Genomic DNA, 24,656 nt, shown 5'->3' with positions numbered 1-24,656 from the left:
GTGACAGGGCGGGAGAATAGATAAACAATCACAAAAAATAAATCACATGGTGATGGTGATTCCTAGAAAATTATTTATATATTAATTAATTAATTTGTTATAATTTTAACGTTAGAAATGGCTTCTGAGCCTTGTCAAGTGTGTGGTTGTACAGAATTAAAATTAATTGATGGATTCTATTACTGTGTGGAGTGCGATACACAAAATACAAATGTTAGAGAAACTGTGATTGATCATAAATCTTTGGGAGATGGCACATTCGCACTATCAACGCGAAGAAAGGTTAAAATACAAGACACTAAGATTGAAAGTAAGTTGTTTACTTTAATACTGATTTTTGTTCTATTTAAGAGGTTATACAATGTTATTTTTATTGCACAACAGCGGGCAATTATTTATTTACTTACCTTTATTTAGTTACTCTAATCTATTATATAAAAGTAAGTCGGGTTTTCCTTCCTGACGCTATAACTCGAGAACCGATTTCCACGGTTTTGCATTCGTTGAAAAGGTCTCGGGCTCCGTAAGGTTTATAGCAAAAAATTCAAAAAATTTCAAAAGAAAAGCAGGAAAACAGGGAAATCTTGGTGGCGAAACGGAGTTCGCCGGGTTAGCTAGTATACTAAATAACATTTACTACATGTAAACATCATGGCTGTATGGCTCAGGGCTGTATGGCTGACGGCTCATGGCTGTATGGCTCACAGCTCATGGCTGTATGGCTGACGGGTCATGGCTGTAAATCTCACAGCTCATGGCTGTATGGCCCACGGCTCATGGCTGTATGGCCCACGGCTCATGGCTGTATGGCCCACAGCCATGGCTGTAGCCTCACGCTCATGGCTGTATGGCTGACGGCTCATGGCTGTATGGCCCACAGCTCATGGCTGTATGCCTCATGGCTCATGACTGTATGGCTCACAGCTCATGGCTGTATCAACGACAGGAGAGTTTCAGAGAGAACTCACAGATATTTCAAACAGCTTTAACTTGTATTTAACAAAGCAAAAAGATCAAAAGCCAAAAAAATAAGTTTTTGATTAAATAATAATTTGATGAATTTCTCATAAAACCTACATGCCTGCCTACCTGCTCAATAAAAAGACATAGAGGCAATCCTCTACATATACCAAACCTTCATATAAAAGTTAGTATTAGTAAAATTTTCTTGTTCAATGTTTACAGTGAGTCCAGAATGGTACAAATGGCATGCATATAACTTCATAATACTGGGGCTGGCCGACGAGCTGGTGGCAGCCGGAGCTAACCCTTCATTCAAATTAAAGCTGCTCTGGATCTGGACGAGATATGTTAAGAAATATCAGAATAAAGATGATCTAGGGTAAGTTTTACTAGTCTTAATACTTCTTATTGGCACCTTTCCTGTAGTTTTTCTTCAGAACTGGTAATACTTTTATGTTTGGGTCAATGTTCTGTCCACAAGGTCTGTTTGACGATTTCTATAGTTAGAAAACTTTAGAATATTTGACCAAAGTGAAGAAAATATGTGTTTTATTAATGGCTATTAAAATAGTATTTAAAATTGATATAAAAATTGATTAAATCAGTTACTAAAAGATTTATCATTGAATTCATTGATGTAACTAACATATAAAAACCAACTTTTTACAGATTAGCAAAAACATCACAGGAAGGAAATGATCACATAACATTCGCAAGTATTATGGTAGAAGAGAATAGTAACAACACAGTCAATGAAGATGATGATGAAGGAGAAATCGAAGAAAATGATGAAGATAAACCAGTGAAACCAAAAGGCTTAAATAATATCATAGACGGATCTCGGAGAGATATCAAATTCTTGTCAAAAGGAGTCATTCTAGCCATGCTATACTTAGCACTAAACCTAGACGAGAGTGACATACAACTGTCTCATTTGTACAGGTTCCTCAAAGAAAAACATTTAAATTTCTCCAACATACAAAGGTTTGTGCCCGACGATATTCATGTGAAAACCTTGGATAAAATCTGGACTAACTTTATACATAGTAAAATTGTTAATGTCCATTTCTTACGCGCATTAACTATGTCTTTACTTCGGAAACTAGATCTTGGAACACCAAAAGTTCCCAATCTGAGAAAGATGATTGACAATATCATACTGGAACTGTGCCTCCCAAATGATATAAAGCCGTTGGTATACTCCTTGATGCATCTATATCGATGTGACTTCCTTGATGTCAGTGATAAGTCTAAAGAACGCCTCTGTACTGTGCCGGATTATGAAGGTGTGGTGATGTCCTATGTCCTAGTTGCAATAAAACTGTGCTTTGGCCTAGATGGGGAGTATGAGGAAAGACTATCAGATGCAGTTGATAAGATAAATGTAGACAGAGATCTACAAAGGTCGCATAGAAACGGTAAATATACTGAACCAAGTTCAAGATTATTTTCGTTTAGAGAATGGTGTAATTATTTACAATTTAGGAAGATTACTCTTAGCAAGTGTTGTCTGTACATGGCTGAGCAGTATTGTTTAGACATAGATGACCAAGTCTACATTGAACACACAAATGATAGACCACAAAAAGCCAAAGATTTACAAGACGAAACCGCAATGGATTTGATTAATAAAATACCTGAAAGTAACGAAGGTAGAGTTATTCCAAAACACCACTTTTCACCAACACTAACTCCTACTTATGACTATACAGATATTGTAGTAGAACATAGTCAGGATCCTGAGTTGAGGTATCTTCTCAGTGAAGATTTTACTCAATATTCTCTCAAATATGCCTGTGAACATTTGGAACTGTTAGATGAAAACGCAGAAAACATCATCAAAGGTGTCAGTGAAAATAGAAAGGTAACAACTAATAATCTTATTATGGGTACAATAGTTATGAAAAAAAGTAAAACTAAAATGGTTTATGTGAAAAATTGTGAAAATAAAAACTGGATGAAAACAAAACCTCCAACAATAAAACATGTGGAGAGTGAAGAGACAGGGAATGAAGATGTACAAAACTCTAGTACAGACAAAGAGAGTGATCATGGTTATGACTCAGAAAACCCTACAAATGATAAAGATATCGCCAATGAAACTGAAAATGGAGCCGATATCACAGATGTAAGTATGATAGAAAAAGAAAAGGAACAAGATACCAGAGAATTCATAATAACAGAAGAAGAGAATGAAAAAAATATATTCGATGATTCGTTTGAAGAACTTGATTTAAAGGATGAAATGGAACAAGCTAATGATGAAGATCCAGATCTACCTTACGATGAGCTACCGGCACCACATAACGAATCATTCAACGATGATCGCGCCAGTATCACTGACATGTCTGATAATGAAAACATCATACCAGTATTTAACCCCGAAACTTTTGATAGAGATCAAACAATTAAAGAACTAGTCTTGATGGCTTGTAGAAAATATAAGATCCCTGTTCCCAGTGAGTATAGAAATAGGGAACCTAGAAAAAGGAAGGCTGATGTGATGCGCGATGAAGATATAAACAGAGAACCAAGAAAACGGACTAGAACAAGTGCTGCGGAAAATAAACAGAAAATCTCAGAACTTGTCACAGGATACTACGAACATCAGCGATTCGATTTATTCAATAAATTAAAAAACGAAGTTAACATGGTTATTCGGAACAGTTCCATTATTGGTGCATTAGAGCCAATACCAAACGAAACCGCCAATATCACGAATGCAAATGTAACTCAACCTGAGTTACTAAACACGACAAATGTAGATGTTGCTACATTATCTGCAAGAACATCTATGATGACTGAGAATTTAGAAAACCAATCAGCTATGAATCCTCAGACTAGTGTACTACAAACAGAAGGTGACAAAGAACAGAATGCGGATAAAACTAATGAAATAGAAGAGGTAATAGACGAACAGACGGAAAAGAAACTATTCGAAGACGAAGAAGAAATGAACATAAATGAGTTAATACCAAAAGTCGATCCAAAATTTGACGACCAAAAATACGATACAGAACAACTTTATCTCAAAATGAAGATGGAAGAAGAAATAGAAGAAGATTTTGACATGACCAGCCTTTTACAAGATCCCAAAGTTGATGAGATACTAAATAAAAAGCTAGAAGAAGGTAAAACTGGTTTCTTTTCGGTCGCAAAACCTGAAAATATCAAGACTATTAAAACAAAATATGAAAGTGATTCCGATGACGAAGTGCCATTGAAGGCGTTACAAGAAGAAAAGAAAATGATAGAAGCTAGGATTGCTTGGGAAGAAGAATTCGAACCTTTAATAAATAAAGAGAACTTCACGGAATACAAATATTGGTTTAGGCATTATGACACCGAGTTTATGGCGCGATCTAAAGACTGGCATAAGAAGTTTGATGAAGAGTTGAAAGAGAATACGCCAAGCAGTTTCTATTTTGTTATAAAAGAATGTGCTACGGTTATAAATTCGACTCCGTTCAATCTATATAGGCACATGCAGAATCTGGAAAAGTTTATTAGTGCTAGAGCGAAATACCTAGATTAGAATTAATTTAATGACTTGGAATAAGTTAACATTAATGCCCTTTTCGACTAGAAATCGAGAATGAAAGGCTCGAAAGTGTTGTCATGAAAACTGGTTGCAGTTTTAGGATATATCAGTCCAAAGGCATTATACATAATAAATTACGATTGTAAAATTGTACTCTATGCGTATTGAATTTTGAATAAGTGTTATGTTTAATCTAGATAATGGAAAAGTTAATATTTTTTACTGTTTATTCAGGTATTATCTAGTTTTTGTGAAACAACCTGTGATTTCGTTATGTGATAAGATTTTAAAATGTGATGACACCGATGTCGATGCGTACATTAGTTACAGAGGCCTTAGTACGAGTTTGTTTTACGTTTAACGAGATCGAAACGAGACCGCTTTCGGCGCTCTGATTGGTTGGTTCATTTGCGCCGGCCAGATCGTTATTGTATGGTTTGGTTGTGACTCCTCTGGTTATCGGTGTCCATGTCCATGAACAAATAGAACCTTACTGTACGCTACATAAGCGCCATCTACTGAGTGAGTTGTAAATGTGCTCGGTAATGTGTTAGTAAGTCTCGCCGCCTATTAGAATGGGACTAACTAATAAATTAAAGATACTAGTTAACTAATAATTGTACTATGTATTTATTTTGTTAGTATGTATGTCATGTAATGATACCGACTTTATTGAATGATAAATCTGAAATGTAATCTCAGAGTGATTCTAGTTAAGTTACATTGTTGTTTTTATTATTTATTAAATTGAATCTACTTAATTAAGTAGGAATAAGGAATATTATTGTTAAGTTCAATTAGGAAATAATTGTGGAGTGCACAAGTGTTAAGTTTTTGTCAATGCAATTTTTTAATAAATAAAAACATTCGCAAATTGATTCATTTTTCTTTTTTTTCCTTCCGTAACCTAGTAACGTCACGCCTTTTATCCCTGAAGGGGTAGGCTGAGGTGTCATTACGACACGTAATGTCACTATACAATATACACACTTTTCACCATTTGTATTATAACACCCATGTCTTCCGAAATCTTAATTACGAAAAAGTTCAGTTGGTTAGATAAAAAGATGTCCGTAATGTGATTTTATAAAGTACCTACCGTAATACAAACCTTCATGCCTTCAAAAAGAGAATTAGGTTCCTTTCCCTATACAAAAGTCTAATATAAATACACTATACTGGCTGGCCCTAAACTTATCTTTGGTAAATACTTTTTGGTACATTCGAAAACTAAAATCAATTTGACAGTCGATCAAATTCTCAAATCTATTCCGAGGATATCGTTAGCGAAATATTGCGATTATGATCATAAATAACTGTCGCGGCTTGTTACGATCGGCTTTATTGCCGTCTCAGCTATTGAAGCGTGATTTCGCTCAAGTGGGCCATATAATTTCAACTCCACCGAGAGTTAAATGTACCTACTATGTGAGTAGCTTTTTTACACACGACACGCACAACACTGCAGGAGCAGGCATGACGTACGACGGACTCCTTTTTTTTTAAGGAACACGGTAAACGAGCAGACGTATCACCTGATGGTAAGCAATCGCAAAAATCCACCCCTAAGGCTTCCCACTGACCTAATTGCCGCCGCCCATGGACACTTAAAACACCAGAGGCGTTACAAGTGCGTAGCCGGCCTTTTTGGAATTTGAGGGTTGTTGGGAAATCGGGGATTGGGAAGGGGGTAATTGGGCCTCCGGCTTTTCCTATCATGTGTGTTTTCGTAGTGACACGGGACTCGACCATTTACCATTACCATTTGACACATCTTTGTCCTGAGTGTGGCCCGGAGCTTGCTATCACCCGCATGCGGACTAAATCCGCGCGCGGCCTACAACACGCGAAAGGGTCCATTAGACAGTGGCGTAGCGTCATTCGGCAATAAAAGAGATACCCCGGGCGGCACTTTTTGGCAAATTTTAAACATAAATAATAAAAATATTTTGTAAATATTTCAACCATTTTATATTTTTTTCGCAACTAGATCGGAGAAAGTAGTGATAGTGGGGATGGAACAACGAGTGGTCCTGCCCGAGATAGAGTCGACTGTACCGAAACTGGACCGAATAAAATAGCTTACTCTTTAGGCGTAAAATCATGGAAGACGGCCTTGACCATCCGATCCCTAAACAAAAACCGGCCAAGTGCGAGTCGGAATCGGAGCCCATGAAGGATTCCGTAACAGCAAGTTGATGACATAGTGGTCTTACATAGTGTTTGTATGAACGACAAAGTTATATTTGCGGTTTTTGAAAATGTTTTGCTTAAAAACTATAATGATATATGGTTCATTTTCGTTGTTAGTTTCTATAAATGTACAGCATATATTTATTTTTGTTTTCTCCTTCTCTTATTTTAAAAGTTAGGGGGGGTGACTACATCGGTACTCATTTTTCCACTTTAGTAGCGTCTAACTTTCAAACGGTTAATTTTGACGAAAAATGGTTTTAAGAACCTTAATGTCTTTTTAAAGACCTATCCATAGACAGCCATTATGGATATGTTAGCTGAAAAAAATATTTTTTTGAATCGGTTCCATGTATGTAGTGCCCCCTAATAATTTTTAAAATAATTTTTATTCAAATTCGAATAACGGTTACCGAAAACATCAACCTAAAGTTTCAACTATATAGGCCGCACAGTTTCGGAAATAAATGGCTCATACGACGGACCGGACGGACAGACAGACAGACAGACAATTGACGAATCTATAAGGGTTCCGTATTTTTGCCATTTGGCTACGGAACCCTAAAAAGGCGATAGAACAAATGGGTCCAACTACAGACCGATAGCCATAACCTTCTTGAAAATAATGGAATCTTATTAACTGCCCGCTCTTGCGGTACCTAGAGGATCATTCAGTTACTTTTCGTAATGGTCAACTGGGGAGGTTTAACACACCGGGGCACAGGTGTGAATCTAAGGGGTAGCGTTGGTAGTTAGCTTTTCGACCGGGTTTGGCATAAAGCGCTTCTTTCGAAGCTTTCTTCCTATGGTCTTCATCCAGAAATGTGCGAATGGGTCTACTGCTTCCTACACAGAAGCATTAAGGTTTGTCGACGGGGAATGCTCCGACTCTCTATTTCGCAGGTGTCCCTCAAGGCTGCGTTCGCTAATACCTTGTTCCTCCATCCATATCAATGATATGTGCAAATCTGCGGGGTGGTCCTTGTGATGGCAGAAAACTAGTACAGCCTATTATACCGGTGCGCTACATTTCTCGGGAAAACGTCATCGACAACCGAAACAGACTTGTGTCTGAAATCGAGACTTCTTTGCAGAGAATCTCAGATTGGGGTGAACTTAATTTGTTCCAGTTTAACCCTACAAGACACAGGTCGGCGTGTTTAGCCCGGTATTAGAATTGGGATACTTGGCATCAACATTTCGAATTTAATATCCGTGTTTCTAGAGTGATAAGGCTACATATCCTCGAAAGGGCATGGTGTGCTCTGTTGATCAAGGCAGTATTTCATGCCTCACATCGCCTGCTTCTTATAAGGCTGCAGTACGGCCCCATATGGAATACAAGTCTCATCTGTGAGGATTTGGGACACAAGGTGAGCCTAGCATTAATTCTTTGCAAAAATCTGTTGGGGCACAATTACCATTAAATAATTGAACTCTAATGCGTTGACAAAAGTGTTGTCAAGACTCATATAACATTTCCTGTGCTGTTTACATACTTTAATTGCCTTTTGCAGTTTTCAGTATGAAAAAGTTACTATTTCTTAATATTATTGTACCAATAGCCGGGTCCACACCGGACGATCCATTGCGCTCCGATCGCGCGCGGCAGCAGCGCGATCCAAAGATGCAGGCGGTGTAGACGTGCCGCGCGCGATCCATGCGCACGTATTGGAGCGCGCGCTCCCTACCTCGCGCGATCCGTGTGCGGTCGGTTTTTGTGCCAGCATCAAAGGTGCCTCAGTTGCGTGATGCGCGCGGTGTGGACGGTTGTTTGGTTCGCGCGATCCACCTCGCCATAGACATCTCAGAAAGTCGCCGTTTGATATTACTTTACTAAAGAATTTAAATGTTTATGGGTAATACAATACTTTTTTATTGAGTAATCGGTAGGTTTTACTTACCTTTACATAATCATTTAACAGGTCAATGATGGCTTCATAAACTTCAGGAATAATTATCGATATAGACCAGTTTTGAAATGAGGAACAGATTGCAAACTGACATACGAATCTCCAGTTGCTAAAAATCTCAATGTTAGTAATAATCTTTCCTTCACAGTTAATGGCATCTCTAAATTTGTATCATTCTTTCTTATTTGTTATTCAATAATGAACACCGTATCTCAAATTGATTAGCATTCATTCTTGCAAAATTGTGTTCAACTTTATCTGACACTAACTCTGCGTACAGCTGAGTCCCAGATTCTAAGCCGCATAGTTTTCACCTAAAGCTGTTTCACCCGATAACCTTCAGTTTTCAGTAATTACCTATACAATACGGACCAGTTGTTTTGCGAGATTTAAGCAAAATAAACTCTACTGCTGCAACGGCAATAGAACCTTTTGTCTATGTACTCTGTGACTGATTCTGTCTGTCCGTCACTCATTTACTGTCACTGTCAGTTTCAAATTCATTGCGGCGGTGACAGGTTGTGTTGTAGACTTGTAGCTTTGCTGTTGTTGTAGGCTTTTGTTGCCGCTTAACCTATTTAAAACATCTTAGCACAATTAATTCATCCAAAATGAAAGATCCTAAACATACACAGACTCCAATAGAAGATTTAGCAGAGTTACGAAGTTATTTCGCTTCACACAATCTTGTTCGCGAATATGTAGCCCATTCTTCTAAAGTGCACTCTGTGGGGTGGTCTTGTGATGGCAGAAAACTAGCATCGGGTTCATTTGATAAGAGTGTGGCTACATTTACGCTGGAAAGAAACAGATTGGTAAGTCTAAACAAATTACAATTACGAATTTTTAGGTTATGTTTATGTCTTCGTGTTGTTTATTGTCAGGCAAAGGTAAGCTAGTGTAGAGCCTTGTACTGAATTTTCAAAAAAGGTTTTAATTTAATGTTATGTTTTAGGTGCAAGACTACATATTCAAAGGGCATACTGGCTCTGTTGATCAACTGTGTTGGCATGCCTCACACCCTGACTTGCTGAGTACAGCTAGTGGAGACAAGTCTGTGAGGATTTGGGACACAAGGTGAGACAATAACATTAATTCTTTGTCAATATACATTTAAAATCTGTTAGGGCATAATCTTCAATTAATAATTTCAACTCTAATGGTTTATAAAAGTGTTTTCGAGACTTGTAATAACCTTTCTTGTGCTGTTTACTTATTTTTAATTCATGCCTTTTGCAGTTTTCTGTTATTGTAACAAACAATGAACACAATGTGTACACTCTAAACCCATTTTATTATGTCACACAGGACACATAAATGTGCTGCAACAATAGCAACAAAAGGAGAGAACATCAACATTGCTTGGTCTCCAAATGGCAGCACCATTGCAGTCGGCAACAAGGAGGATCTAGTCTCATTCATAGACACTAGGACATATAAAGTTGTAAGTAAACATGCCATATGTTTATATATTTATTACAGACAAACAAACTTAACTAAGCAATTTATTTTTCCATGTGGTATTTTTGTATCGTCATTAGTAAGATTTGCTGCAACAATTAATAAATGATAGTCTAGTAGTCAACTAAGTTATACTACAGTTTAGTAACATAAGAAATACCACATGTTGCACCATAGAATGTTGTGTATTTATTTTTTGTAATTAATGGAGTAGGCAGAGGTGCACATTATTGCATGTAATGCCGATATACAATGTACACCCACCTTTCACCATTTTGTGTTAATAAGTCCCATGTTATTTTTGGTGAGCCATTATCATAATACATTTTGAAAAGCTGAATAAAGTCAGGTAATACATTCGCCTGATCCGCTTGTTCTTGTTTGCTGGTTCTGACCAACAACCAATGAGGCTGATTTCATTATAAATTATTGTATTTATTCCACAGGTGGTAGAGGAGCAGTTTAACTTTGAAGTGAATGAGATCTCATGGAACAACACATCCGACTTGTTCTACCTGACCAATGGACTGGGCTGCGTACATATATTGTCGTAAGTAATTTTATCACTTTAAATTAAAACACTTTACTAATAATTATTATAAATGCGAAAGTCTGTGATGATGCATGCAAAAATTACTAACTACAGAATATCTGGATCACAGTTAGCACAGTCACAGTTGTGTGTAAAGTCGATACTTTTACTTTACCTCTGATTAAACACATTGTCCATCATTAAGTAACAGAGCGTAGGCTCTTCTTCATCAAAAAAAGATTATGGTGAGAAAGATTACCAAGGGTGTATTTTTAGCTCACTAAAACCACCCCGGTGGCCATCTTCTACACTGATAAGGGGCATCTAGACCCCAAATTAAACCTGCTCTATAGCCTAGATCAGATCCTTGATGACCTAGGGTTATGAAGGGTCTGAATTGTTGGTAATGTGCCCATAAAGTTTTTGTTAGCATTATTCGAATATCTACTTTAAATTTGAATTATCTGTGACAGGTACCCCTCTCTAGAACTGCAGACAGTGCTGAAGGCGCACCCGGGCACATGTATCTGTATAGAACATGATCCCACCGGCCGGTACTTCGCCACGGGCTCCGCTGACGCCCTCGTCTCCTTGTGGGATGTCAATGAGCTCGCCTGCCTTAGAGTATTTTCCAGGTAAGACGATTTTTTTCATGGATTTTTGGGTAGATGTGCAGTATGTGCACATTTAACCTGTACTTATATACTGTATATTATAAGTAATATATACTTATATTACTTATATATTATACCTTACTTACTGTCCATCGTAGTCTGCATCATCACTTACCATCAGGTGAAATAGCGGTCAAACGTTGGCCCATTTAACATAAAAGAAAAATTTTTTAAGGCAGATTTGCCACACACTTGAGAACTGGAGTTTATTATACAGAGGTTGGAGAAGTGAACAAAGAGAAAATCTATTTCCACTATGGAGATCACTCATATATGACTTAAATGAAATCACAAGTATTACTAGTCCACAGAAGCATAATACAACTAAATATTTCAACGAAAACCGAAAATTATAAAGTTGTAATTTTCAAACAAAGTAAATAATTAACTTTTTTGTGTATGTATAGTGATTATTGGTATTCATTGATCAATTAAAATTATGTTTTTTTATGGTATCAATTAATATCGTGTCTACCAACAGTCTCTATCTACTACGAATAGGAATTAGCTTTTCACCTTGTACAAAACAAGACAACTTGTTTCTTCAACATGTCTTGGTGACTTATGTATATTATGTAATGTTGTTTACAGACTAGAGTGGCCGGTGCGCACGTTATCGTTCAGTTTCGACGGCAGACTGCTCGCGTCGGCCAGCGAAGACCACATCATCGACATTGGAGACACAGAGACAGGTAAACTAATTATTCTCATGATTACACTTTTTCATTTTTTGTCTTAAAAAAACTTGTAAATGAAATTCACTTTTTACAGTAACACATAATTTTTACTTAAAAAAGATGTAATTATTTTGACCAAAATGCCCCCATATTTTCTCTCTCGCAGCTCATTCCAAAGTGTAGCAAAAATACAGTCTTTTAAAACCTATTATTAGAACTTATGACGGGATATTTACCATTTTTATTCACATCGGTGAGTTTCCGATATTTCGGCACTGTTGCAAGCGCCACGATCACGGATTAACCTCTTAAAACCTCTATTTATATTATAGGAGAAAAAGTAGCGGAGATCCCAGTGCAAGCGTCGACGTTCACAGTAGCGTGGCACCCGTCTCGCTACCTGGTGGCCTTCGCGTGTGAGGACAAGGAGCCGCCGGAGAGGAAGCGAGATGCTGGCAACCTCAAACTGTGGGGACTGCCTAACTCCAGCTAAATGTAATATGGTAATTGGTATGTATGGTAATGGTTTCAATTAATCCTAAATTAGGCACTTTTGAAACGTCAAATTGAATTGTCCGTCAGTCAGTGAAGCTAGGCGAAATCTCTTACTACCGATTTCAGTAACAATACTGAAATCGGTTCAGTAACTATCTTCTCAATAATTTTATTTATTCTTACATTCTTTTTTAAAATGCTATGGATTTTCTTTTATGTTGTGGGTGCATTCTTTTTATCTTAATAGTTGTATTGGACTTTTGATGAAAAACTGAGATCGGTCCAGGGATTTTGGAGTAAGATCACTTAATAATTTCGGTCGTGAATCTATGTAGGTTTTTTGTATATTAACTTTTCGTGAGACATAAGAGTGCTAATTTAAGTGAAATATTAGGTGTTCTAAAATTATCTGTAACGGCTTTAATGGGAGGTAGTGTTGTGTGTAAAGATTACAATAGTAAATAACATTAAAGCCGTGGCAGATACTTTTAAAGCTCCTTATATACGACTTACGAGTAAAGCTCTACTAGTTTCAAGTCACAACGGGACTCTTATTCATGAGCAGCGTGTGACGACGTCGCATAGCCTATTAAGTCAGTTGGCTTGTAACTCGCAGAGCTTTCCTTCATTAGTTTAATGTGTTAATGTAAGTAAGCTAAACAATAAAGATCTTAGTTTTTAGTAATTAAAAATGCACCTTAATCTGAAGATTTTGGGTCGAAATTGGTTTTGCAGGCTGTAAACTTGTATAATATATTAGTTATAAGTTGACATTACTGTAAGGTAGACAGATGACCTGATAAAGGAAGTTGCTGGATGCAGGTCACTTTTAACTGTATTATTAGAACTTGAGACGGGATATTTACCATGTTCATCCGTGATCATGGCGCTTGCAACAGTGCCGAAATATCGGAAACTCATCGAAATAAATAATCATGGTAAATATCCCGTCTCAAGTTCTAATAATAGAGTTAGTGATCATGTCAGTTTAAAAACTTATATGGTCACTATACCTAATGCGCTCTAACAAGGTGCGGCTGACAGATTCAGTAACGTTTCGTATCACTCTTGAAAGTTGCTGCGATTTAAAAATTATGCCTCAATATTTTAGCTGTATCACATTCGTATTGTGTTAAATTATTCGGATGCGTAGTTAATTAAATTAAAACCAACCGGAATGTTCTAGTATTCAATTAAAATCTAATGAAATGAAAAATAAAGTAAAGTGTTATGCGTATAACGTAAAGCCATAGTCGTGTTTAGTGATGGGATGTACGGCTACGATGGATAGGTAGTCGATGTTTTTTTAGAATAAAAAACGAAAATCGTGTGTCGTTCAATTATCATTCTTAAAAAACCTTTAATTATGTGGGTAAATCCACTGTAGACGCGGCTCTCTCTGCCCAAACCACAGTGACATTATCTGAGCAGAAATATGTAGTAGGCATTTTTCTAGACATTTCCGGCGCCATTGATAATGCGTGGTGGTACTATTCCAACATATACAAACTAATATATCCTTGTTTTCTTCACGGTTCTGTAAAACTGTAACTCTGAAACACCTCAGGGCTCGGTCATAAAATATTTATTTTGACAAGTATATACACGTAGTTAGACTGCACAACTAAATAACACACACATTTAATAAAAAAATTCAAGAGAATTAAATGTATGCTGCGAGTATCGATAGCGATAAAAAAAGATTTTTCTAATGTCCATCCCTAAAGAGAGACGTCAACGTCATACTGGCATCTGTCAGCCGCACCTTGTTAGAGCGCATTAGGTATAACACTAACTAACGCTTTTAACTGACTGATCTGTGTCCTTAGTCCGAGTTTGAATTACGTTGAACGAAAACGAAACGAGAGCGCGTTCGGCGCTCAGTAATCTTAGTATAAGTTTGCTTGACGTTTAAAGTAGTTCAAGCTCTGATTGGTTGGTTTATTCGAGCCGACCAATCGGAGCGCCGAACGCGCTCTCGTTTAGTTTTCGTTAAACGTAAATCAAACTCGTACCAGGGTATTGGAAGTTGTTGGGTGAGACCTATGTGAATGAGTGGATATTATTATTAGAACTTATAACGGGATATTTACCATGTTTACTCACTTTGGTGACAGTTAATCCGTGATCATGGCGCTTGCAACAGTGCCGAAATATCGGAAACTCACCAAAGTGAATAAACATGGTACATAAATATCCCGTTATAAGTTCTAATAATAGTGTTAGTGACCATGTCAGTTTACAAACTTATATTGAGTGGATATTATTATCTATTTATGTTGATGATGCTATTTGTTTTAGTAAGTTTGTGTTTTAATTTCTTTTTGTTTCAAATTGGTACGTTTTTGCAATGTAAAGACGTTAAATAATAAGTTCTCTTTGACTGTTTCTGATTTATAAAATGGTGCCTGATAAAATTGTGTTCAGGTACAAGTAGTTAGTGAAATAGAGTTTAAAATTTAGATGTTAAAACTATTTTTTCAATACATTGTATTATGGGTCCTATTGATGTAAATATTATATAATAAGGATTAAAATAAAATTACATTTAAAATTATGTTGTGATTTTATTCAATATTTTATCACAGAGACATTTTTATTATTTAAACAAGCATATAATAGACAAATATACACATAAGTACTAAATATACAATTTTTATTCGAGTCGAATATTACCTACACCTGATTTTAAAAAATATCTTCATGTCAATAAGGTCTAATTTTCAATGTGATGTTTTAGGCCTGAGCTGTGAGGTCAAACCTCTAATTAAATTAAAAAAGAACAAATTGTGACATTATGCAGTAACACTGCTCAATAATTTAAATTAAAACAATAATTTTGTTTGACAAAATCAAAAGATTTTTATAAATAAAAAAGAAGAAATGCACACCAAAATTTTTGCCTAGGACAGCCACGGTAAGGTTTGGAAAAGCACCTTGATTTAAAAAAAAATACACATCAAAATTGGTCTATCCATTAGATAGACAAACTTATAAAAACAATCCCTCGTTTTGCGAAATATCTTAATTATAATTATGCAACGTCGTCGTTTATCCCCGAGGGGGTAGGCAGAGGTGCACATTACGGCATGTAACCGCTTGTCGCATTTGCGACCACTCGACCAACGAGGCCGTCACACTTAATTATAATTATTTGATTGTAAAATGTACAATAAGTATTATAAGGTGTCACAAGAAACACCACACATCGACAGAAGAAACAATTAAAAAAGAAAAAAAAAAAGAATAGAAAAATATGATAATAAACATTTGTCAATAACACCAAACCGTGACAGTCCAAAATGGGTCAAAAAAACTAAAATTAACAGCATTATATCATCACCAGGCCTCGACCTGAAACCTCCCACTAGTCTCCAACTCCTTCAGCATAGTCCTGGCTTCCTCAAGAGTCTGCCCTCCAGTCTTGCTCAGTACATCTTCTACAAAAGCCTCCTTCACGTTGTCCGGCATATTCTTGGCGTTCCCAGAAATGTAGATATAAGCCTTATTGGACACCAACTGCCATAATAGATCTTTGTTTTCTGATATTTTGTGTTGGACGTATCTGTTGGAAGAAGGTAAATATTTAATTTAAAAACGTACTAAATCTATACATATAATAAAATCGTAGGAAAGTCAATACTTTATTTTGAAGTGTGGGAGAGCCATGCTTCGGCACGGATGGGTCGGTTCGACCGGAGTGATACCACGGCCTCACAGAAAACCGACGTGAAACAACGCTTGCGTTGTGTTTCGTTGTGTGAGTGTGGTTACCGGAAGCTCAGTTACCCCTCTTCCCAATCTTCCCAATCCCCGATTGCTCAACAACCCTTAAATTCCTAACCCCCAAAAGACCGGCAACGTACTTGTAACGCCTCTGGTGTTTCGGGTGTCTACGGGCAGCGGCGATTGCTTACCATCAGGTGATCCGTCTGCTCGTTTACCGGCTTGTTACATAAAAAAAGACAAATGTCTATGTTTTTTTCTGCTGTAGGTACATATACTCACACTTTATCCTCCTGGTCTCTAGAGAAAGCACAATACAGAGTCAACTTGTCTTGTTTCACCATTCTCTCAAGTTCCTCTCTGCAATGGAAGTCTTTCTCTTTGTACCGACATCCGAATATCAGATGTAGAGCATCCTTCTTCGCTGTTTGTAGCTTCTCCCTCTCTTGTAGGAGACTTCGGAAGGGGGCGAGACCTGTACCGGGGCCTATCATGATGTGGGGTGTCGACTGGAAATTGGAATTAAATACATAATTAAATTAAATAGATCCAAAACCTAGACATTATTGTGTAATAACTAAATTTAGATATCACCATCTCATAAAATACAATAAATTAGAGATGTAAAGTTGCTGCATTTCGCCTGAAAAATGAGAATTCCCGATGTCAACCAAATGCCAACTTATTGTTGATTGTACCAACATTTCCGGGATAATTTCCACCCCGGAAACAAGGGTGTTTTCTACACGGTCCTCAGCGTATTTGTGATGCTTCTAGAGTTGCAAAAGCGTATAGGCTTCTGTGTTCACTTACCATAAAGCTTTAAAGCTACCATTACCAATAAAAGAACAAAAAAGTATGAAAACACCACTTACAGAATCTTTAGGAAACACAAGAGTTCCAGGTTTGATCCATCCAAACACTTTATCGCCAATCTTCAAATCTTTCAACCAGTTTGAGGCTAGTCCGAGCCGGGGCTTCAATAACTTGGTTTTATAATTAACCACAGCCACTAACAGGTCTATGTCTCTGCCCCCTGATGGTAAGCAACTGCTTGCAATGGAGAAGGAGCGCGGTTTGATCGTGGAAAATAACTCGAAAACTACTTCTAATGTCAATTTCGATGCTGACTTGTGGAAGTCGTGTAGGACCTGTGAAAAAATATGGTGTTAGGTAATTGTGAAGTTAGTAAGGTTTCGGATGTAGACAAAGAAATATTGGGTGGTCCAGTATATACCTCTACCATGAGTTTGAAGCAATAGTATTTGTCGATAATCGCTAGCGACGACGTAATTTTTTTGTATGGCAAATTTTACAACGCCTCTACCGGTTACCAGTGGAACTAAAATTTGCCATGGTAGAGGTACAGTATGTGTATATTACTTGACCTCCTCCACTATACATGTGGCTTAAAAACATAACTGGTAGATGCTTCTTTTGGGATATTAAAGTCCGATGTTTGATACTGGATGACGGTCTATATTATTTTGTAAAAAAAAAAACATATATGAATCATTATGTTATCGGCTTACTCACGTAACTGTTTGACGAGGAACTCGACTAGTTCAAACCATACTAGAGGCTCATTCATGAACAGCATTCTGCGACACGTCGTGAGTTCCTCGTCAAGTTACGTGAATAAGCCGATAACATAATAATTAATTTAGTATGTCTCACGAAAGTTATAATAATAAAAATCATATATTAAATCATCTTACAAGGAGTACACAAATGGCTACTAAACTGTTGTAATACCACTAGACCAAGTAATTTATCAAAAAAATATATCACCTCCAAAACAGTCCTCTTAGGCCTTCTACAATAATTAAGCCAATCCTCCTGTCCTTCAGGGGAGCTGAGTTCTATACATTTCTCTCTTTCTAACTTATCCTCAGACACTTGTGCAAGAAGAGAGAAGACATATTGTGTGGGGTAACTGCGCAGGTCCCAGTACTGTTCGGCTATCTCATATAAAGTGTGCGGTTGTTTTAGGAATGGGGGGACTGGCATATCTATAAACAATGGATAGATTATAATAGTAATTTGAGGATTTTCGTCTTAAAGTTGAATGAATTCGGATATGAAAAAAAAAACATGTAGACGATTTGGTATTGTAACTGTTAGTCTATATTGTTGTTGAATTATGAATAAATTAATTATAATATGATGTATTAAGTATTGGGCCAACGAGTCTCCAATATAGTGTATACTAACCACACAGGCTTATACTTTTGTCTATTTTTTATATAAGAGAACCGTGAAATTTTTTTTGTGATATGAAATAAAACATAAAAAAGTGCCTTAAATTATCTTTACGGCCACCTTTTTTTAAAGTAGGTAATATGCATAAAACCTCCTAAGTCTAAAAATACAATGCTGAAAACCGCATCATAATCGGTTCAGCCAAACGCGAGATAATCATGCACAAACATACATACATAAGGGTTATGTCTTTGGTCAGCAGTGTCCACTGATAGATTGCAGATGTGTGATATATAAAAATTAAGGGTATTTTCGTTCCAATAACATTAAGGTCAGGTAAGAAAAATAAAACAACAAAGTACAAAAATATATAACATTTATTTATTCCTCTTCTTGCCATCCATCCTCATTGCTCAAGAACCGTCGTTTGGCCGCAGTGTTCATGTAGGGGCGGAGCGCCCATTCCGTGTCGGCGGCGTCCAGGGCATCCAGGGTACCTAGCTTTATCTCATACAGCTTCATTTGGAACCTAGGTCCTATCTCTGATAGCTCTATGTCTTTGCCCGCCTGTAAAAAGGAGAGAAATTATTAATAACTATATAATTTTATTGGCTCATATAAAAATAAGTCGGGTTTTCTTTCCTGACGCTATAATTGCAGAATGTACGAACCGCTTTCCACGGTTTTGCATTCGTTGGAAAGATCTCGGGTTCCGTGAGGTTTATAACAAAGAAAATTCAGGAAAACAATTCAAGAGAAATCAGGACAACGGGGAAAATCATTTTTCACATATAATACCATCTCTGATACAAAAATAAGCGAACCCATTTGGTGGCGAAACGGAGTTCGTCGGGTTTGGTAGTGGCTGATAAATATGAGGTTGTGGTTTCGATTGCTGGGTCGGGCAAAGTATTATTCGAGGTGGGCATTTCAATTTGGGCAATACTCAATATATTTTCAGATCCCGAAGTTATGTTTAGTCTGTGGTAAGATTATTATGCTTATTTCTGCAATAAAGAAGCGTGAATTATCACGTTTCTTTATTGCAGATATTGAGAGATTCTGTTTAAAAAATACTATCCGACATTACGATTTTCAGGAGTAAATCTACATACAGTATAAGTCTGTATAAGTCTTACTTACGAGAATTGAACCCGCAATTTTTTTTGTATTGTACACCCTATACAGGTAGGACATAGCTGGTTCTAAAAGGTCTTAACACTATCTGTATTATGTACAACAACCTATGGTCCACAATAAAAAATATTTGATTTGATTTGATTTGAAAAGCATTATTTATTAAGTAATTAAAATACATCATTTAAAAAAAAAACAAACCTTTTTATATGTATGTTGTCTGAAACAGATGTAGTCATCATTGTTTGCGAATGTGATCACTCTCTTGGAGTCGGGTTTTGGCACCGGGAACAAATACTTGAGTATACTCATTGTTCTTAGACCTGTGGAATAAAATTAAACATAGTTATTTAATATAAGCAAACTGTTCTTAGGATTTTGAAAATTAGTGGAGGGCATTCTGATCCGGAGCTGCGGACTACCTAGCGGGTTTACCGGGGCTTCGGGTCGAAAAGCAGGAGAAGGAACGGGGTGGTTTTTAGTCAGTAAGAGTCTGACACTCCCTTTCGCCTTGCCCAAGGCGGGAGAAGTCATTGGATGATTTTCCCCCATCAAAAAAAAAAAAAAAAGGGTTCGTCCATTAATCACGTGAGGCTTTTTCAACGATTTTTTGACCCCCATTCCCCTTGGTGACATGTGGTGAGATTTTAGATTACCTAACTATTTGACGAGGAACTCGACTAGTTTCAAGCCATGCTAGAGGCTCAAACAGTTACGTGAGTAAGCCGATAACATATTAAATAATTTAGTATGTCTCACGAAAGTTACAATAAAACATGGTATCCTTACTGAACCAAAAAAAGATATAAAGTTACATGAGAAATGAACTTACCAAGATCAGTCTTAAAGTTATGGAATATGAGATGTGGGAACTGTTCGCTCATTGGCCCGATGTCTGGGATGTCATGCCGCATCACTACTCCGGAGAGAGTGAACGATGCTGTCGGTCCGTATGGGAGGTGGCAGATTACCTGAAAGAAGAAATATAGGTTAAGAATATTTTAGTGAAAGTCAGTTTCTTACGCAATGGACTTCATTTCTCTATGTCAAAGAATGCCCGCACGCTCGCGCGAACTTTTATTGTTTTGTTATTGTGATAAAAATAAAACTAATGAGTATATAAAAAAGTTTCTTTGGGAAAGTTGTTTGTAATCATGAGCACCAAAACGTTTTGACGTATCTGTCACTAATTACCGTACCCTATATACTGACTTTAATGATGAGATAAGACTAACTATTAAAAACCATTTATCAGAATTAGATACATATTAGCTATTTTATTATTATTATTAGCTACTATGTAACTATAATTTTTTACTCTGGTTTGGCAGACAATCTACAAACTTTTAATGAAATTGGAATCTGAAATTCAATGGCAGCTTTGTAGGCAGGTATGCTATTTGAAAAATGTGAGACATGTCAGTGCTTATTGTAAAATATTAAAAAACAAACTTACCAAGCTATCAGGCACACCTCTGTGTTCATGCACCACAATGAAGTCAGTGACCTCATTGGCTCTGCATGCGTGTATCAGTTGTGACATCTCATAGCCACCACGGTTCATACGCTGACTGTTTGGGAATATTAACCTGGAAATTAATTTGATAATTAGTTACCATATAGAAGTTAATTTCGATAAGCAAAGTTTGTATGTAAAATAGCACTGATAGAAATTCCTAACATACAGCTGTTGATCAGTATGTGTTTGCTTTACGTTTAAAGTAATTGAAACTAGTGAGCATTCAGTGCTCTGGGCTCTGATTGATCAGCTCGAATGAACTAACTAATCAGAGCTCAGAATATTGAATGCACTCTCGTTCAATGTAAAGCAAACTTGTACTAAGGGTACAGAAGCCCACCAGAAATTATCACCTAGTCCTTTGGAGGATTTTCCTCTCACAATCTTAAGAAACGTAACACCCTGTTCCCTAACGTGTCAGTTTTGTATTTATCAATTAGGCCAGTAATACACAGACTGCTCAATTAGTTAATAGCTGAGAAAAACAATCCGTATATGGCTGGACTTAGATGATGATAACAAATTATGTCTGTCTCATATATAACTAAACTTGTAAAACTGATTTTGTTTGCTAATGGAAGTTTTTAAGGGGCTTCTCAAAGTTTACTCACCTAAGTTCCTTAACAAACATCTTAAGCCTGGCACTGGGCTCTCGTGAGGTGGTAATCATGATCTTTGGGTCCTCAACTCCAGCGTATCTGTACTCATCATCCTGAGAGCTCTGTGTGTTCGCACCACCACTGAAACTACCTATTACTGCTGCTCTTTCTGGGCCTGAAATATCAAGGGTTTTATTTAATCATTTCTAATTTTGTTTCCACAACTATTTCATAGTTGCTAGTCAATCTGTTGTCAATTAAAAGATCTGAGTTATATTAATATAGATTATAAATTGTATTCTACGCTATCAATCTTTCAGTGAAATTATTAAAACATAAAAGCATGTTATTTTACTTAACTTAGGTTATAATAATTATAACAGCATTTTGTAAACAAAACAACACTAATAAAGAATAAATTACTGAATCAAATCTTACCTTTATCTTCATAGTCTATTCTTTTCTGTAAAGCAAGGGCCTCTTTTCTCAGATCTCCATGGATAGGAATGTTTTCTTCCAAACACCGTTTCAATTGATCTTTTTTCGCTTGAATATTCTTCTGTTTGTCTTCCACAGACTTTCTATACAAATATTCACGGCGCAAACGCGCCTGCCGCCGCAACATTGTGAACTTTTATTGTATTTTAAGTTATTTAACGTAAAATTATTTATTTAATTTCGGATAAAACAACACGCCGTGTTACCGATACAAATGACATGTCAACGACAATTGACAGAACCGCACGTGTTTATTTTGACGTTGACGTTACGCGTTTAGTTTCTTTCGACGCAGGGGAATTTGTAGAAGAAATTTATTTATTTTCAAGATCAAATCTTTTTACAAATTACAAAAATAATACAATTCCGGCATAGCATTACTAAATATATTGAAGGAACAAGCAAGTAAAGTTTTGTAGTATGTGTTTTGTTTTTTGTTGTTAGAACTTTAGTACCTACTAATACTATGCTAATGTAAAACAAAACGTAGTTTCGTCTAGAAATATTCTACAAAATTTCGTTTAAAAATTGTCATATTTGCTATTATTAGAGTAGCCTGTGTGGTACACAAAACTAAATAAGAAAAATGTTATCCTGATTAAATGATAAAAATAAAAATATTTACAAAAAACTTACCATCATGATATTCTTCAACGACTAAATTGTAATGAGGTAGTATATCAATGTTGTGCTCTTTAAAAATACTAAATAAATCTTCTACATCCTCTTTGCTATTCCTAGGCCGTATATTGAATACATCGCCAGGTTTATATTTAACTACAGTTTTACCTGTAGTTTTGAGTGTAATCATTCGAACATCCTGAAAAATAAGGAATTATAACTATTATTTTTCCTTAAAGAGAGTACTAATGATGAATAGATATATCATTACATTATTTTCCTTGAGTGAGTTACAATTTGCTGGCATAATTTAAACAATTTTCAAATTGAAGCTTCAAATGCCATAATACTTACTTGAAAATGTGTTACATGTGTAGTTCTATAATTTTTCACAACTTGAAACTGTGTGGCATCAACAAAACTATCCCGTATGCCTTTTGCAAAATATATGTCTTCCGTCAAACCATCTTTTGTAGTTGTGTTTTTATCCTCACATTTTTCTAGGGATACCTTCCATCGAGGTATGAAAGTGGTTTGTATGTTATCTGGCTCTATTTTTGGGTAATATGCCTTTAGTATTGATAAGTATTCTTTTAGCCATGGTGCTAAAACTGCATCGTGGCCTAAGTCATGTTGGTAGTCACAAAGTCCTATAAAAAAAAAAGAAAAAGTGTAATAGGTATTGTAACATCTTTCTTTTTTTGTAGATTGTGGGATTCCAATTTTGAATAGGTCATCATGTTTTTTTTTCTGAAAATCTGTTGGATTTGAGTTTGACTTTGATCAAAGACAAAGGAATCCAAGACTTTGGGTAGAAATTCTTAGATTTTTTTCTAGCATAAAGTAACAGTAAGCTATTCCTAATCTAACATTCTTGTTGCTGTTTAGATAAATATTCTGATAAATAGGCTGCTACATCAATCAAAAATGGACAATAATTCTGATAAGAATCTTATAGCATATCTAACATTTTCTGATACCTTCAATTTCTGATATTTTTACAAAATTAAACAAAGGATTAATTATAATCTTACCTATATCTAATAAAGGGGTTGCTCCTAACTGCAATAACCGCCTGTGTAGCTTCTTGCCAGCGAAATTGAACTTTAAATACGACGAGTCACCGAGTCCAATCACTCCATATTTTAACTTCAATAAAGAGGTAGGAGGTAGATTTTTCCGCAGCAGAAACTTCCAGAACTTCTTCATATTATCTGGCTCATCACCCTGGCCTGTTGTGGCACACACGAATATAGCAAATTCCTCTTTTATAAGGCTAGTTATAGGGTATTCGTCCATTGCCTGAACCGGCCCTCGAAATCCTAACACTTTCGTTTTCCGCCATATTCTTTCTGCTACTTCTTGAGCCGTATACGTTTGGCTGCCGTAAAGCACGATAAGTCTGGGCGCTTCACTCATTTTATTTAATTTATTTTAATGGATAACCAAAGTATGGCAGGACCGCACAAAACAATACTTATCAGCTGTTTGTTGACATTGGCAACGTCTCATCATGACATGACATTTGACAATATCAAGTTCGTGCGGTTAGATATAGATAAAAATAATTTGAAACGCAATGATGTTGTTTGTTTCTAATTTGTTATTATTATTATTTATTTCTTATCAATAATATGAAGAAAATTGTAAGGTATTGTTTTGGAAGTAAGGAAATCAAATTATAATACGTAAGTACTTTAGTAAGTATTGTACATAGGTGGCGTTATGTGGCACCTGCTACCTAGCCCCGCGAGAGAGGTAGCCGGAGATTATCAGCATCATCGACGTCTTATTTGGATAAATAATAACTGTACAATTATAACTGTACAAGAGAAAGAGGCATTACAGAAAATAATTTTTATTTCATTATTTTATCGCCGCGAACTTTTGAATTTCTTCTAAGCA

At 36.3% G+C, this 24,656-nt stretch overlaps 4 protein-coding genes across 4 annotated transcripts; 2 read left to right on the top strand and 2 right to left on the bottom strand.

Moving 5' to 3' along the window:
• On the top strand, nt 1-5,380 carry LOC118270663 (uncharacterized). Its single transcript, XM_035586400.2, has 3 exons — nt 1-310; nt 1,186-1,342; nt 1,633-5,380. The coding sequence occupies exons 1-3, from the start codon at nt 118-120 to the stop codon at nt 4,496-4,498; spliced, it is 3,216 nt and encodes a 1,071-aa protein (XP_035442293.2). The 5' UTR covers nt 1-117; the 3' UTR covers nt 4,499-5,380.
• A 3,722-nt stretch (nt 5,381-9,102) lies between these two features.
• On the top strand, nt 9,103-13,127 carry LOC118270395 (THO complex subunit 3). The gene is made up of 7 exons (XM_050697979.1): nt 9,103-9,425; nt 9,566-9,687; nt 9,919-10,054; nt 10,518-10,621; nt 11,077-11,238; nt 11,869-11,969; nt 12,287-13,127. Exons 1-7 carry the CDS (start codon nt 9,222-9,224, stop codon nt 12,445-12,447), a joined length of 990 nt encoding a protein of 329 aa, XP_050553936.1. The 5' UTR covers nt 9,103-9,221; the 3' UTR covers nt 12,448-13,127.
• A 1,869-nt stretch (nt 13,128-14,996) lies between these two features.
• LOC118270394 (NADPH-dependent diflavin oxidoreductase 1) lies at nt 14,997-24,261 on the bottom strand. The gene is made up of 7 exons (XM_035585970.2): nt 23,786-24,261; nt 23,106-23,401; nt 22,767-22,950; nt 17,967-18,187; nt 17,051-17,326; nt 16,458-16,684; nt 14,997-16,014 (listed from the first exon to the last, which is right to left on the bottom strand). The coding sequence occupies exons 1-7, from the start codon at nt 24,168-24,170 to the stop codon at nt 15,789-15,791; spliced, it is 1,815 nt and encodes a 604-aa protein (XP_035441863.2). The 5' UTR covers nt 24,171-24,261; the 3' UTR covers nt 14,997-15,788.
• On the bottom strand, nt 18,737-22,366 carry LOC118270396 (U3 small nucleolar ribonucleoprotein protein IMP4). Its single transcript, XM_050697982.1, has 6 exons — nt 22,071-22,366; nt 21,645-21,807; nt 20,971-21,103; nt 20,347-20,485; nt 19,716-19,837; nt 18,737-18,944 (listed from the first exon to the last, which is right to left on the bottom strand). The coding sequence occupies exons 1-6, from the start codon at nt 22,255-22,257 to the stop codon at nt 18,759-18,761; spliced, it is 930 nt and encodes a 309-aa protein (XP_050553939.1). The 5' UTR covers nt 22,258-22,366; the 3' UTR covers nt 18,737-18,758.
• Nucleotides 24,262-24,656: the final 395 nt, after the last annotated feature.

Source organism: Spodoptera frugiperda, chromosome 13, assembly GCF_023101765.2.
Source record: "Spodoptera frugiperda isolate SF20-4 chromosome 13, AGI-APGP_CSIRO_Sfru_2.0, whole genome shotgun sequence".
NCBI classification, from domain to species: Eukaryota; Metazoa; Arthropoda; class Insecta; order Lepidoptera; family Noctuidae; genus Spodoptera; species Spodoptera frugiperda.
This window is presented reverse-complemented; position numbering and strand designations above follow the sequence as displayed.

Excerpts from the sequence above, each read along its gene's own strand:
- LOC118270663 (XM_035586400.2), top strand. The coding sequence starts at position 118 with ATGGCTTCTGAGCCTTGTCAAGTGTGTGGTTGTACAGAATTAAAATTA. Across the intron at positions 311-1,185 it reads ACAAGACACTAAGATTGAAA|TGAGTCCAGAATGGTACAAA; the intron begins GTAAGTTGTTTA and ends CAATGTTTACAG. Across the intron at positions 1,343-1,632 it reads CAGAATAAAGATGATCTAGG|ATTAGCAAAAACATCACAGG; the intron begins GTAAGTTTTACT and ends AACTTTTTACAG.
- LOC118270395 (XM_050697979.1), top strand. The coding sequence starts at position 9,222 with ATGAAAGATCCTAAACATACACAGACTCCAATAGAAGATTTAGCAGAG. Across the intron at positions 9,426-9,565 it reads CGCTGGAAAGAAACAGATTG|GTGCAAGACTACATATTCAA; the intron begins GTAAGTCTAAAC and ends GTTATGTTTTAG. Across the intron at positions 11,239-11,868 it reads TGCCTTAGAGTATTTTCCAG|ACTAGAGTGGCCGGTGCGCA; the intron begins GTAAGACGATTT and ends TGTTGTTTACAG.
- LOC118270394 (XM_035585970.2), bottom strand. The coding sequence starts at position 24,170 with ATGAGTGAAGCGCCCAGACTTATCGTGCTTTACGGCAGCCAAACGTAT. Across the intron at positions 23,402-23,785 it reads AACCCCTTTATTAGATATAG|GACTTTGTGACTACCAACAT; the intron begins GTAAGATTATAA and ends TTTTTTTTATAG. Across the intron at positions 16,685-17,050 it reads TTGTGTTTCCTAAAGATTCT|TCGACACCCCACATCATGAT; the intron begins GTAAGTGGTGTT and ends TCCAATTTCCAG.
- LOC118270396 (XM_050697982.1), bottom strand. The coding sequence starts at position 22,257 with ATGTTGCGGCGGCAGGCGCGTTTGCGCCGTGAATATTTGTATAGAAAG. Across the intron at positions 21,104-21,644 it reads ATGTTTGTTAAGGAACTTAG|GTTAATATTCCCAAACAGTC; the intron begins GTGAGTAAACTT and ends ATTAATTTCCAG. Across the intron at positions 19,838-20,346 it reads TAACTTTAAGACTGATCTTG|GTCTAAGAACAATGAGTATA; the intron begins GTAAGTTCATTT and ends TTTATTCCACAG.